This window comes from Vipera berus (assembly GCF_964194415.1).
Source record: "Vipera berus genome assembly, chromosome: 5".
Classification (NCBI taxonomy): Eukaryota; Metazoa; Chordata; class Lepidosauria; order Squamata; family Viperidae; genus Vipera; species Vipera berus.
The window spans coordinates 64,541,586-64,555,432 of record NC_138207.1 but is presented as its reverse complement, the minus strand read 5'-3'; the positions used below and the strand labels follow the sequence as shown (position 1 = coordinate 64,555,432).

The 13,847-nt window shown below is 39.6% G+C and overlaps 2 protein-coding genes across 2 annotated transcripts in view; both read left to right on the top strand.

Moving 5' to 3' along the window:
* The window catches only part of LOC308669307 (uncharacterized protein), a gene marked incomplete at its 5' end in the record, with an annotated part of 32,905 nt that extends 24,569 nt beyond the window's left edge, over positions 1 to 8,336 (top strand). Inside the window, 2 exons of the mRNA XM_081329943.1 lie at positions 2,382 to 2,401; positions 8,190 to 8,336. Of these exons, the coding sequence (XP_081186069.1) occupies positions 2,382 to 2,401; positions 8,190 to 8,282 (113 nt within the window). The 3' untranslated portion in view covers positions 8,283 to 8,336. The remainder of the gene's footprint in view (positions 1 to 2,381; positions 2,402 to 8,189) is intronic.
* The window catches only part of LOC308668568 ((E2-independent) E3 ubiquitin-conjugating enzyme FATS), a gene marked incomplete at its 5' end in the record, with an annotated part of 195,044 nt that overhangs the window by 38,455 nt on the left and 142,742 nt on the right, over positions 1 to 13,847 (top strand). The window lies entirely within an intron of this gene.

Here is a 13,847-nt window from a genome sequence, read left to right as displayed (position 1 = left end):
AGTTTCCAGGTGCTTTGCTGGTCAAAATAATCTTTTGTCATGTGGGAACCAAGGTCATCGGCTGCTCCCGAGACTGCAGGCTGGGCGTTGTGTAAAAAGCCTGCCAAGAAGATGTATTGGGGAATGTAGTTGCTTGCATAGTTTTAGGGGTGGGATTTCTAATTTTGTATTGGGGAATTTTTTATGTGTGTTTCCAGACTTGGTTTCACTTTTTACATGCTGATACTTTGTAACTAATAAACATGTTCTTTGAGGAATTTGCAAACCTTGGATTTCTGCTTAATTCATCTCTGTCGGAACCATGACAATATGTTTATATATTATAAACATGGATACTATTGCATAGAAAAGCATGCTCTGTGGCATACAATATATATATGTATATTCTTATACCATAAAAATTTATTTTAAATTTAACCTATATATATCTGTCAGCCTTGCCAGGTAGACCTAAAGATAAACTAATACCACCGTGTTTCCCCAAAAGTAAGGCCTACCCTGAAAATAAGCCTTAGCTTGATTTTTGGGGCTGGGCCTAATATAAACCCTACCCCCAAAATAAGCCCTAGTTTTGGGGTGAGGCACACACCTAAAAATCAAGCTAGGATGGGAGTGGAGGGGTGGAGCTGCCCCACATGCCCCGTACCCACTTACCTTGCAGCCAGGCCTCTCCTCGCTGGCCCACTTCTTCTGCAGTGTCTTCTACAGCTAGGCCTGCATTTCCTAGTCACAGGCCTTTCCAGAAGGCCATTGCAGCTAAGAATCAAGCTATGGATTGAATCCATAGCTCGGTACTCAACTTCATAGGCCTTCTAGAAAGGCCTGACTGCAAAATGCAGGCCAGATTGCAGCTGCAGAATGAGGCTGCTCCTTCAGTCAGAAGAAGTGGACTGGCTGAGTGGGGTTGTCGGTGCTGGAGGTGAGTATAAAAGACACCTCCTGAAAATAAGATCTGGTGCCTCTTTTGGAGGCAAAAAAAAAAGATCCAGTCTTATTTGGGGGGAAACACAGTACCTTCTTATAAAATTAAATTAACAGACTTTTAAAAGTCTGACAGGAAAATTTTCCCACCCTCACTATACACAGCCTGAGAACCTAGGGAGGGTCCCTTCTAAGCTTCTTGTTCTGCCTACTATTAGTTGCAGGCTACGTTATCTCTTATCTCCAGGGTCCCCAATCCCCAGTCCATGGCCCAATTCTAGTTCGCAGCCTGTTGGGAAATGTGCCGCGCAAGCAGCAGGTGAGTTCACAAAGCTGCTTTTTCAGAAGCACAGACGAAACCATACTCTGTCCTCCCCCCCCCCCAATTTATTTTATTTTATTTTAATTCCATTTATATCCCGCCCTTCTCCGAAGACTCAGGGCGGCTTACAAGCTTAGCAGTAGCCTTCATTCTATGTATATGCCTGCTTATTAGGGCTTTCACACACTCCCCAAGCGGCATTATTACAAAGTCAGCTTAATTGCCCCCAACAATCTGGGTCCTCATTTTACCTACCTCGGAAGGATGGAAGGCTGAGTCAACCTTGAGCCTGGTGGGATGCGAACCTGCACTAATTGCAGGCAGCTGGTGTTACTTAAGGAGGCATTAGCCCACTGCTCCACCAATGCTGCCGCCACAACGACCACGGAGCCTGAAAGGATGGGGACCACTGTCTTATCTGACCATTCCTTAGGCAGCATCTCTTCGCCTCATCTGCCAAGGTCCTTTCCACATATTGTTGCACTTATTTATCAAAGCATACAAGCACTTGGATATTAAAGTCTTAAGTTAAAAGAAACCCAAGCTTTGGATGAGATACAAGTTCATATTTAGATTTGTAATGCAGGAATGGTTTCTAAATTGAACTAAATCCCCCCACAAATTAATTTGCCATTCTTCTATGAAAGGAATTATATGTGATTTCAATAAAAGCATAAAATGTCCTGGCAGCTGTTACTATATATAAAGCCAACTAGTACTTTGTAAGAATATAAAGTTTGGAGATGTCTAACCTAATAACTGTTGGTTGGAAAGAGAATTCAACCTTTAAAATTTGTTTCATTCTATGATACAAAGATTTTAAAATTTGTTCAGGTTGCAGACACTATGGATTAAAAAAGAAATTGCCAAATCTTGATCAAGATGTAAAGAACTGTAGTGAGTAAAAGTCAGCAGTGAAATAAAACTTGTGTTCGCTATAATTTATTGATGCAAATTTATATATTCATCTTATTTGAATTCTACAAAACAGGATGCCTGAATTACAGCACTGCTTTTTCTGTGGTTTTATATTATATTTTTGAAGGTTATGAATAATTATTTGAAATAAATATCTTTTGTTAAATGTTCACGTCTCTGATCTTTTTAACAGTAATGTTAAACCTCCTTATTTCCACAGATACTGCTTTTCATCTTCAGGTAAGTCCCATGTGATCATTTATATCTTCTGTTTTAATCCAATATCTTAATACCTATTGCTCTAGGTATTCCATTATCAGTTCTAAAGAAATATTTAAGTGAAAAACTGCGAGTACTACTTCACTGACATATATATTTAATTTGTGTTCTTGATTTGCTAGTGCAACAAGCTGGTCAGTCAGTTCCTGTCACACTCAATGGATCAACACTTGGCTGATTCCCCCCCCCCACCCCCCACCCCAAAAAAGCAGACCCTGCACTTGTGGGAAAACTATAGGAAGAAAAAAAAGAATCTGACATCACAATTTGAAAAATACTCCTTTTGCTTTGAAAGAAGTTATGAATACTGAATAAACATTGGCACAATCTTCCCCTTACAATGTACGTACTAGCAAAAGGCAAGTTTTAGAAGTCTCTAAAGGCACTTGTATATTTCACTTGCAATAAGCCATTAACACAACAGGGCTGCTGCTCAAAGGGATGAGGAGTCAACCAGTTTCTTTAATTGCTTGTATGAGATGATAGCTAGCTGCAGCCTGCAGCAGTTGCATAGCTTCAAATATGTTTATTGATTCTGGTGAATCGTTTTTTGCTTCCAGTCATCAGTCTGCTCATTTAATGGTTCAGCACAGTGGTTCAAGAATCAATCAACCTTTCTTCCTCCTAATCCATTTGAATTGGTATATCAAAGCTAGAATAATCTTCCCGTAAGTAAAGAAGATATAAAGCTAGATTGACATAGTATGATAAAATGCAGAGGTGCTTTGACATGCAGATATCAAGGATGAGTTAAACTCTAATCCCATAAAGGGTCCTAAAAATAAGCTGCTACTGTAATACTAGGATCAGTTTAAGCTCTTGTATTAGAAGGAATTCAATAAATAAAAGGAAGTTTGCTCTCTAAACTTCAACCCCCACCACTCAACCTTTGGCAACATCTGAGAATAAGGTGGCAAGCTGTCTCCAGAGTGAAGCAAAACTCAAAATAGGTGATTTAATTTCACAATTTCCATTTTGTTCTGCTGGTATTAATCTAACAAGTTAGCTTAGATTTGATATGAACTTGACCTTTTGGCTTAGATCAAGTGTCGCACATATGATTATGAACTAAAGTAAGCTTCAGTTTAACTCTTCATACTATTTTATTTCTGAAGTGTTATCAACTTGAAAGGCAATTTCCTAGCAGCAGTGTTCCATATTTTTTAAGAATATAAAATCTCCAAGTGTTTTCCAAATTTGGCATAAAGACATACCACGATATTCTCCTGAGCAATTGACAGTTAATTTGCCTCAGATACCTGAATGTGAGTTCAAAATGGTGGTTGTTGTAGATCATATCTATTCTGTTGTGCTTCAGTCAAAGAATAGGCCTAGGGCATATCCAAACACTGTTTGTAACCTGCTCCCATCCTTTGCTCATTCCAGCTTTACTCTAAGCCAGTTTAAGTACACCTGATCTGGACTGAGACGATTTGGCAACATCTTGTAAGAAATTCAGGCTGGACTGCAGGATGCCATGTTTTCTCATTGACCAATTCCCCTGCTGTTATGTTGTCCTGAATTTAATTCCAGCAGATTGCTTTCCTTCTGGGATGTGTGTGTGTGTGTGTCTGTCTGTCTGTCTGTCTTTATGCCTTATTGAACATGTATACTTTTATGTATACACACATGCATACATACATACAAAAATTACACACAGAAGCAAGGTTAGAGCAACAAAATACACATATACACAATCGGTACAGCCTGCGTTAAAATAGAAATTTCTTTCTTGCATTTTCCTTGCTTGAATAGCATTGGGAGCATTCTGCATATAAGGCAACAACTGCTGTGCTAGTAAGAAAAACCTACTGTAACAGAACTAACATTAGGTATTCACTGGTTTGAAAGTGGAGCAGAAAATGTAGCTGGAGTTTGCATTTGTGGTAGGTGAGTCCAGCAAGAGATCAGCTGTTCCTCTCCTCCAAAAACAATTGCCAGCCCATCCTGTGAATGGAGGAATCTGGCAGTGTAGATAAACCTTTCAAATGCTTGAAAGACTCAATATGTCTCAATATGAATTTACTGTAATCAATGTCACATCCTGAAATTCAAGATCACAATGGCTATATTAAAAGGTTTTCTAGCCTTGGGCAACTTCAGCTTACTGTCATTCATGCACACACTAACTGGAAATGAAGCTGGCTTAAGAAATCCTTTTCTGGATTCTGTCCCCTTTGTTTATTTTGTCTAAAGTGATAGCCAGGTGTTCTGTCTCAATGGATGCCCATAAGGCCTATTCAGAGGCATCAGTGAAAGAAGTTCAGAAAAGTCCACATGACAGAGTCTCATGTTTGGAGCTCTGCCAAAATTTAAACACATGTAAAAATGGGCAGGGTTTTGATTGTGCAGCTGTGGTCACTATTTTGACTATTTTACCCTTCCTGGAGATGTCACTGGATCCATTTAGTGGATCCCCTTGCTTCTTTTGACTTTTCACTCATGTCAGCTAAAAAATGTGGGTTTGTAATTGGCTGACAAATTGCACTTAACATGTAGTCCTCAATGTAACTACATCTACATGGAGGGAAGTAAGCAGTGGGGTACCCCTAGGTTTGGTTGTAGGCCCAGTACTCTTCAACATCTTCAAAAACGATTAGTTGAGAGAATAGAAGGGGATCTCATCAAATTTGCAGACAACCCTAAACTGGCAGGAATAGCCAAAACTCCAGAAGATAGGCTCAAGATCCAGATGGATCTTGACAGACTTGAACACTGGGCCCTATGTAACAAAATGAAATTCAGTGTAAAGAAAAGTAAGGTTTTACACTTAGGCAAAAAAAAATCAAATGTGCAGGTACAGATTAGGTGAAATCTAGCTCAATAGTAGTAACTGTGAAAGGGATCTTAGAGTCCTAGTGGACAATCACTTAAAATATGAGCCACCAGTGTGTAGCAGCAGCCAAAAAAACCAATGCAATTATAGGTTGCATTAACAGAGGAGTAGAATTAAGATCACATGAACTATTAGTGCCGCTTTATAAGGACCACATATAGAATATTGCATCTAGTGACCAGTTTTGGTCACGTTATAAAAAAGATATAGATACTCTGGAAAGAGTGCAGAAAAGAGCAACAAAGCTAATTACAGAGCTGGAAGCTAAAACATGTGAAGAATGGTTGCAGGAATTGGGTTTGTCTAGTCTAGTGAAAAGAAGGACTAGAGTGATGTGATGTTCAGTGTTCCAATATCTGAGGGGCTGCCACAAAGAAGAAGGGGTCTACTTATTTTCCAAAGCACCCAAAGTAAGACAAGAAACAATGGATGAATACTAATCAAGGAGAGAAGCAACCTAGAAGTAAGGAGAAACTTCCTAACAGGGAGAACAATTAACCAGTGGAATGGCTTGCCTTCAGAAGTTGTGGGTGCCTAATCGCTGGAGGCTTTTAAGAAAAGACTGGATAGCCACCTGTCTGAAATGGTATAGGGTCTCCTGCTTGAGCAAGGGGTTGGACTAGAAGACCTCCAAGGTTCCTTCCAACTGTGTTATTCTGTCGGGGGATACTATAGAATGCCAGCATTGGGCTTTGACTAAGGATTGTTTGGCATTTGTGAAAGCTGCATTGTTCATCCCCTCATTAGCAAATGATTTTTATTGGAAGCAGATAATTTAAAATGTTAGAGGGATGTCTACCAATTGTAGTAGAAATCCTCTAATGTATTGGACCATGTCACAAAATCTCACATCAATTCTGGGATATTAATGCTTAAACAACCCCATTTCCTTTAGATCTGGGCTCACTCCATGTTCATTTGTGCTGGCTGACTTTCAGATATTGTAGAAGTGCAGACCTCACTTTGGAGCCATACAGGAGGGCTGGAAGTCCTAAAAGGCTTTCTTTTAAGAAAAACCAATCACATCTGCAATAGTTGCAGTTAATTTTAATTTAATTAACCTTAGCAATTTTCTGTTTTCTGTCTTTCACTATTCTAATAGTGATGACATATTTATCACTTCTACTATATTTATTACCGGTAAGCTCCCAGTGAACATGAAGCAAATGTTATCTAGCCTCTTCCTCTGTATAGGCATTTATGGATAACTTGGGCCTTAAGCTTTTAGCAATCTCCTGCCATCCTTGTTAAAGTTTCTTGGATCTGCTTGGATCAGTTCAGTACTTTTTATCAATTGCATAGAGCCTTTTAGCATTAAAGCAGTCTCCACTTCTAGCTTTTAGGATAAGCCCTGCCCATAATTCCCTAACCAACCTAGCTTTGATACATTCCTTTCCTCTGGCTTCAAAAGTACAGTTCTTCTCATGCAATGCTGTCAGCAGATTCTCCATGCTCCTGTCCTCTTGGGGATCAGATTTGTTTTGAGCACAAAATATTCATCAGTTTTCCCCAAGATAAAGCTATCATTTCCCCTGCTGCAACAGCAAAGATCAAGCATCTTAACATGTGCTTTCCTGTGGCCCATAGCATAAATGGGGGCATATATCTGGCTCTCTCCTTCACTCAGTTCAATAGCAGTTCTGTAGGAACCCATTACTTGCCCCAGCTCCTGCCAACCTAGCAGTTCAAAGCACGCACATGCAAGTAGATTAATAGGTACCACTTGGGTGGGAAGGTAACAGCCTTCCATGCACCCTTTGTGTATAGCCATGCTGGCCACATGACCACAGAGATTGTCTTCGGACAGCGCTGGCTCCCACAGCCAAGAAATGGAGATTTTTTTATTATTATTTTAATCCCATTTATATCCCACCCTTCTCCGAAGACTCAGGGCGGCTTACAATCTAAAGCACAATGTGCTTAGCAATAGCCTTCATTCTATGTATAAATGCCCAAGCAGCATTTTTACAAAGTCAGCTTATTGCCCCCAACAATCTGGGTCCTGATTTTACCTACCCCTGAAGGATGGAAGGCTGAGTCAACCTTGAGCCTGGTGGGATGTGAACCTGCACTAATTGCAGGCAGCTGGTGTTACTTAAGGAGGCATTAGCCCACTGCTCCACCAAGGATGAGCACCATGTCTTAGATTTGGACATGACTGGGCAGGGAGGTCTTTACCTTTATAGGAGCAGCAGTATGATAATTTCTAACCACATACTATGCCCTTTTGCAAAACTCCAAACTTGCTTTTTAATCCTAAATTTCAGATGGAGCTATGTGGGTTGTATTTAGGATGTATAAAAGAAGTGCCATAGATTAAGATTGGCTTGACAGCCAAGTGAAAAAGACAAAATGCTCATTCCTCGCAGTAGTTGTTTCAACAACACCAGGCAATATTAGGTGATCTTATATGTCAGGCCAGCAGTGAAATGAGGTCATGCTGCGCACGGATGCTGTCTGACAGAGGGTCAGGAGACTTGAAAGATAAAGGTGTACTAAGAAACAAAGGCAACGGCACAATAAGAAGGGGTTGACTGGCACAATTGCAATGATTGATGAAAGGAATGAACAGGAAAAAAGTGTGTGTGGGGGGGGGAAAGGTAGGAGAGGAAATATAATTAGTTTACTTTTTTCCAAAGGTATTCTTTTCCGCTAGAAGCGGGGAACAGAAGCTGTTTCTCCATTGTAAGAGAGGTTTTTTGTGTATAAAAAAATAAAGGAAAAAATTATTCCAAAGTCTAAACGTTTTGAAATGCTTTTGAATGGAGGATGAATATGTCTTATGTCTGCCTCAGAATGCCGTTCTCATTAGATCTGTGAAAATCTAAACACTTAGGTCAGTTGGAAAGACCCAGACAGTCTCATTGCAAAAAATTGCCTTCAAAAAGTAACAACAAAATCATTTTCTTTCAGGCTGTTGGAAAGGTCAGATTCAGATCTACAATATTACAGGCTGCCAGTGATATGATATGTCAGGTAGACCAAATCCTACAAGAACACATTTAATTAAGATGAGTATTAAAAGCATCAACTGCATTTACACACACCTATACATACCCATACTCCATATATCTACATATACACATTAGCAGTACTTTTCATATGAAAGTGAAAAATCTGCTGTTCAACATATTTTTGCTAATGTCATCAAGCTAGAAAGTGGGAGACCATGAGTTCTAGTTCTAGTCCCGCCTTAGCCATGAAAGCAGCTGGGTGATCTTGGACCCAACTCACCTTGCAAGGTTGTTTTGGAAGAAAGTAGGAGATGGAAAGCATGTTGGATATATTTGCCGCTTTGAGCTATTTGTAAAAATAATTAAAGTGGGATACAAACAATTAAAAAACCAAATCTATCTGAAGTGACTGCTTCTACTTTTCTCTCATTTAGTTACATTTTAATGGATCAAATAGAAGATCGAGAGAGACAGAAAGAGAGAGGAAAACCAATCCATACAATTATGACAGTGAGTTCCCAGGCTATTCTTCTGGAATCTGCTCTCAGCACAGTAAGAACTTTTTCTGTAGGTATAGTAGCCATGATAGTAGATGCTCGCAATCTTATCTTTGCATGCTCTTATAACTGCTTTAAGCAGATTTCATTGTTGTAAATTTGGTACTGCATGAAGGGTTGACTTTACGCATTATGCTAAATGATAATGTGGTTGGTTTGGTTTCAATTTAACAAATTGGGTGAACTACAATATTGTGATTTAATCCAATGATTTATGGCAGGGAATGGAGAAATCTTGCTGTGTCTGGTCGCTTGTGCTTTGAACGAATGCCCATCCTTGGAGCTGCAGCTTACCAGCCTTGGGAAATGCAGATTTCATCTAGAGTGTGATTTTGCTTGTCTCTGGAAAAGGAAGATTGTTAACTGTATTGCATAATATTGCTTGGCTTGCTAGGTGATCTGGAAAGCTGGAATTAGACCCAAAATGAAGCTAATTCACAGCCTTGGTTTATGTCATAGTATATTTTGGGTTTCCAATCAGTTGTTAGGCCTTTAACAAACTGTAATTAAACAAATATTGGCTTACCATATAAATGATTTAACAAACTTTGATTTAAAAAACCATGGATTAGCATGATATGTGATTCCAATCTAGTATTCCTTTCATATAAACTAAATTTCTCATCATTCAGATTTAGTGGATCATCTTTGCAGTCTGCATTATAAGGGGGAGAAAATGGCTTTATTGACTTTAGCCACTCCTGGGGAAAAAATGTATACATCTTTTTATCCCCTTTTCTCCAACTAAAAAACTCTGAAACTCCATAATAACAGACTTGTTGCAATATTTTGATCACTCTTTTTTCCTGCACATTTTATAGTTTTATTTATTTATATCCTGCCTTTATTATTTTTAGAAATAATAAACTAATATATAATAATCTTTTTTGAAAAGCTGTGATCAGAGTGGTAATTCAACATTATTGTAATAGATCTGTAAATATTTATTTTTTTGTAAAAAGATGTATTTAGTTTGTAAGCTTATTTATGTATAAGTGTATGTACCTTCTTTAATTCAGGAGCTCAGCATAGTGCACATAGTGTTCCCTTCTTGTTCTTTTCTACAACAGCAACTCTATGTTAATCTGGGCTTTATAACGCTAGCGTCTGTATCTGAATTTTTTTTTCTAATTATACCCATTATGGTTTTCCACACCTACTATCACAGTAGCAATATTTATTTATTTATTTATTTATTTATTTGGATTTATATACCGCCCCTCTCCGAAGGGACTCGGGGCGGTGTACAGGGCAATTAAAACTCTATAAACAACACATAATGTATAAAAATTAAAAAGAAATTAAATCAAATAGCCCTAAACAATAAACACATGCTAAAATTTAAAAATTTTTAAAATTTAAGTTCTAAAATCCCAGTCCTTCAGTCCAGACCGGCAAGTTCAAATAGCCAAGTCTTCAGGTCGCAGCGAAACGAGCGAAGGTCGGGAGCCATCCGGAGCTCAACCGGAAGCTGATTCCAGAGGGCAGGCACGCCCACAGAGAATGCTCTCCCCTGGTAAATTTTTATTTTCACTTCTGCTTCTACTTCTACATCACAGTTGCTGTAATTCCTCTGAGATAAGGATCCCAATGTAAACGAACAGGCAGAACACCAGTTCTCCCATGGATGGTGCAGGAACCACACATCAGAAAAGTTCTGTGCTAAACTACATAGATTGATCAATTTGGCACAAATAGTCAGGCTAAGCTATATTGAAATTCACACTACCTCGATATCAGAATTAGTCCTGGTTTTGAATTATGAAGGAACACACTTTTGAAAAATAATCTGGATCTTGAACAACATTCGGGGGGGGGGGGAAGGAAAGGTGGGGGGAGAAATCAGACAATAAGCCCCTATGATGGGATTTACGATCAACACAAGCTTTATACAGATGATCTACACATGATGTTGTGCTTTGTATAATTTTATATATGCATTCACACATACGGACATAAATTGATCCAACTGTGCATTTCAACAAGCATTGACAGTGTGTCCCATAGGTTCTGCTCCTTTGGGACATGTGTATAACCTGACAAACCACTTATAAACCAGATGGTGCTCTTGTTTGACTAACCCCCCCTCTTGCAAATATTGCATATACATTTATGCATGTCCATATATAGTATGTATGTGTATATACATACATGCATGGATGGATGTGTGTGTGTCTTCATTTATTTATGCCACCTAAGGGAAAAAGTACACAGCAGACACAGTTTCATCTGCTCTTCTTTCTTGAAGGTGATGAGAGACTGCCAAAAGGAAATTGGGACTTTCTCGTCATCATAAACAATGAAGAGGTTTGGCTATTGCAAGATTAAGGTAAAGGTAAAGGTTCCCCTGCACATGCGTGCTAGTCGTTTCCAACTCTAGGGGCCGGTGCTCATCTCCATTTCAAAGCCGAAGAGCCAGCGCTTGTCCGAGGACGTCTCCGTGGTCATGTGGCTGGCATGACTAGATGCCAAAGGCGCACGGAACGCTGTTACCTTCCCACTGTAGTGGTCCCTATTTTTCTACTTGCATTTTTACGTGCTTTCGAACTGCTAGGTTGGCAGAAGCTGGGACGAGTAACAGGCGCTCACTCTCTTACGCAGCACTCGGGATTCAACCCGCCAAACTGCCAACCATCTGATCGACAAGCTCAGCGTCCTAACCCACTGAGCCATCACGTCCGTATTGCAAGATTAGAAGAGTTGTATTTCCTAACACCTGAGACTTCCTGGTTCTTATGAGATTTGGCAATAAAAGCTAGGAAGAAAAATCAGCTTACTATCAACTGGCAGGCAGAGCTATCATAACACACATCTAGTTGTCTCAAGCTTTGGCTCTTTGCTCTTTTAAAGGTTGTGTGCAACTTTTTGCCACGAGGCTTTTTATCTTCCTGGATGTAAGTGTTCTTCAGCTTAAAGATAGATCTTTTAAATACAGTTCTTTAATGTCTATGTAAAGCTTCTGGGTGAAATCCCTGGGAATTGGGATTCAGTGCCACCAGTATGCTGATGACATTCAGCTCTTTTTCTGCCTTTTACCAGTTAGGTATGATGGTGGAATTGAATCAATATTCTCTCTGTGTGGAGAGAGTGTCCTCCTTTAAATTTCTGGGAGTCTACCTCTGTGAAGATCTGACCTGGAAAGTTAACACAACCCAGGTGGCTTCCCTATTCAATAAGTAGATCAGTATATTTGGAGTTAGGGATGTGGTGGCTCAGTGGGTTAGGATGCTGAGCTTGTCGATCAGATGGTCGGCAGTTTGGCGGGTCGAATCCCGAGTGCCACGTAACAGAGTGAGCACCTGTTACTCATCCCAGCTTCTGCCAAACTAGCAGTTCGAAAGCACGTACAAATGCAAGTAGGGACCACTACGGTGGGAAGGTAACAGCGTTCCATGCGCCTTTGGCGTCTTGTCATGCCGGCCACATGACCACGGAGATGTCCTTGGACAAGTGCTGCTTCTTCGGCTTTGAAACGGAGATGAGCACCGGCCCCTAGAGTTGGAAACGGCTAGCACGCATGTGCGGGGGAACCTTTACCTTTACCTTATATTTGGAGTTAGGAATTTTTGCCCCAATATACATATGTACTTATTTTGAATCATATTGGCATTTTAATGCCAATTCTTCTTGATTTAAGTAGAACTGTGTAGTAACCCACATTTGAACAGGGGAAGATGATTTGAACTATATATATGTATGTACAGTCCACCTGCCAGGACCTTTTTATATCAAATTCATCTCTTCCTGGGGTAATGTATAGTCCCTCTAGAATGATTTTTCAGGTCTTGGCTGTACCTTTTTATTTAATTTACTTATGTCAACATATCCGGCTTCTCTTCTAACTTCAGTTCATTTCTGTCCAAAATAAAAAGCTTGTTCCAAGAATGATGCTCAGAGATTTTCTATTTGCATACTTTTAGTTGCCAAAACTGGCTACTCATTTATACTCTTTGCTTTTTAGTATTTAAACATACATTAATTAAAAAGAAGGTCTCTTCTGTAACCTCATGAGTGGTAAGTCTGCTCAAGAATTGTAAGTGAAAGATTTGGGCCACTTTCATGTCACCCTTTTCTCTTCCGAAATCCTTAATAGCAGTTTGGAACCAAATCCCAATTCAGATCTTTTATTTATTGTAGGAGATGACCAGGCTGAGCCTGAGGGAGAGGTCAAACGTGTCATCAGTCTCGGTTCCATTCATGCCCACAAGAAATCTAAGTCCAGCCCACCTTGAATTCCATTGACTGTTATAGATTTCCCCAAAAGTAAGACCTACCCTGAAAATAAGCCCTAGCTTGATTTTTGGAAGTGGGCCTAATAGAAGCCCTATCCCAAAAATAAGCCTTAGTTTGGGGGCAAGGCACATGCCTAAAAATCAAGCTAAGGCAGGGGTGGGGGGGTAGAGCTGCCTCACATGCTCCATACCCACTTATTGTTGCAGCCAGGCCTCCCATGAATTGATACCTGCCTCTGCTTGCCGGCCCACTTCTGTGGCATCCGTTGGCATGCATTTTGCCATCAGAGGCCTTTCCGGAAGGCCTCTTCAGCCAAGAACTGAGCTACGGATTCAGTCTAATGACGAAATGCCGGCTAGAGCTCCTTCTCAGCTGCAGAGGCATTTCTTTTGGCTGCAGAAGAAGTGGGCCAGCTGGACAGAGCTCTTCGTGCCATCAACGCAAGGTGAGTGGAAAAGACAGCCCCCCAAAATAAGACCTGGTGCCTCTTTTGGAGGCAAAATAATAATAATAATAATAATAATAATAATAATAATAATAATAATAATAATAATAACAACAACAACAACAACAACAACAACAACAACAATAATAATAATAATAATAATAATAATAATAATAATAATAATAATAATAATAATAATAATAATAATAATAATAATAAATAATGCCTGGTCTTATTTTCGAGGAAACATGTATCTACCTCCAATTTGCTTTGAGCATTAGTAGTTCAGATTCTTGTAGAGATCATAAGCTTGCAATAAATCTTTATATTCATTTTAAACTGCCTGGACTTCCTGATTTTCCTGCATTTGACATTTATTGAT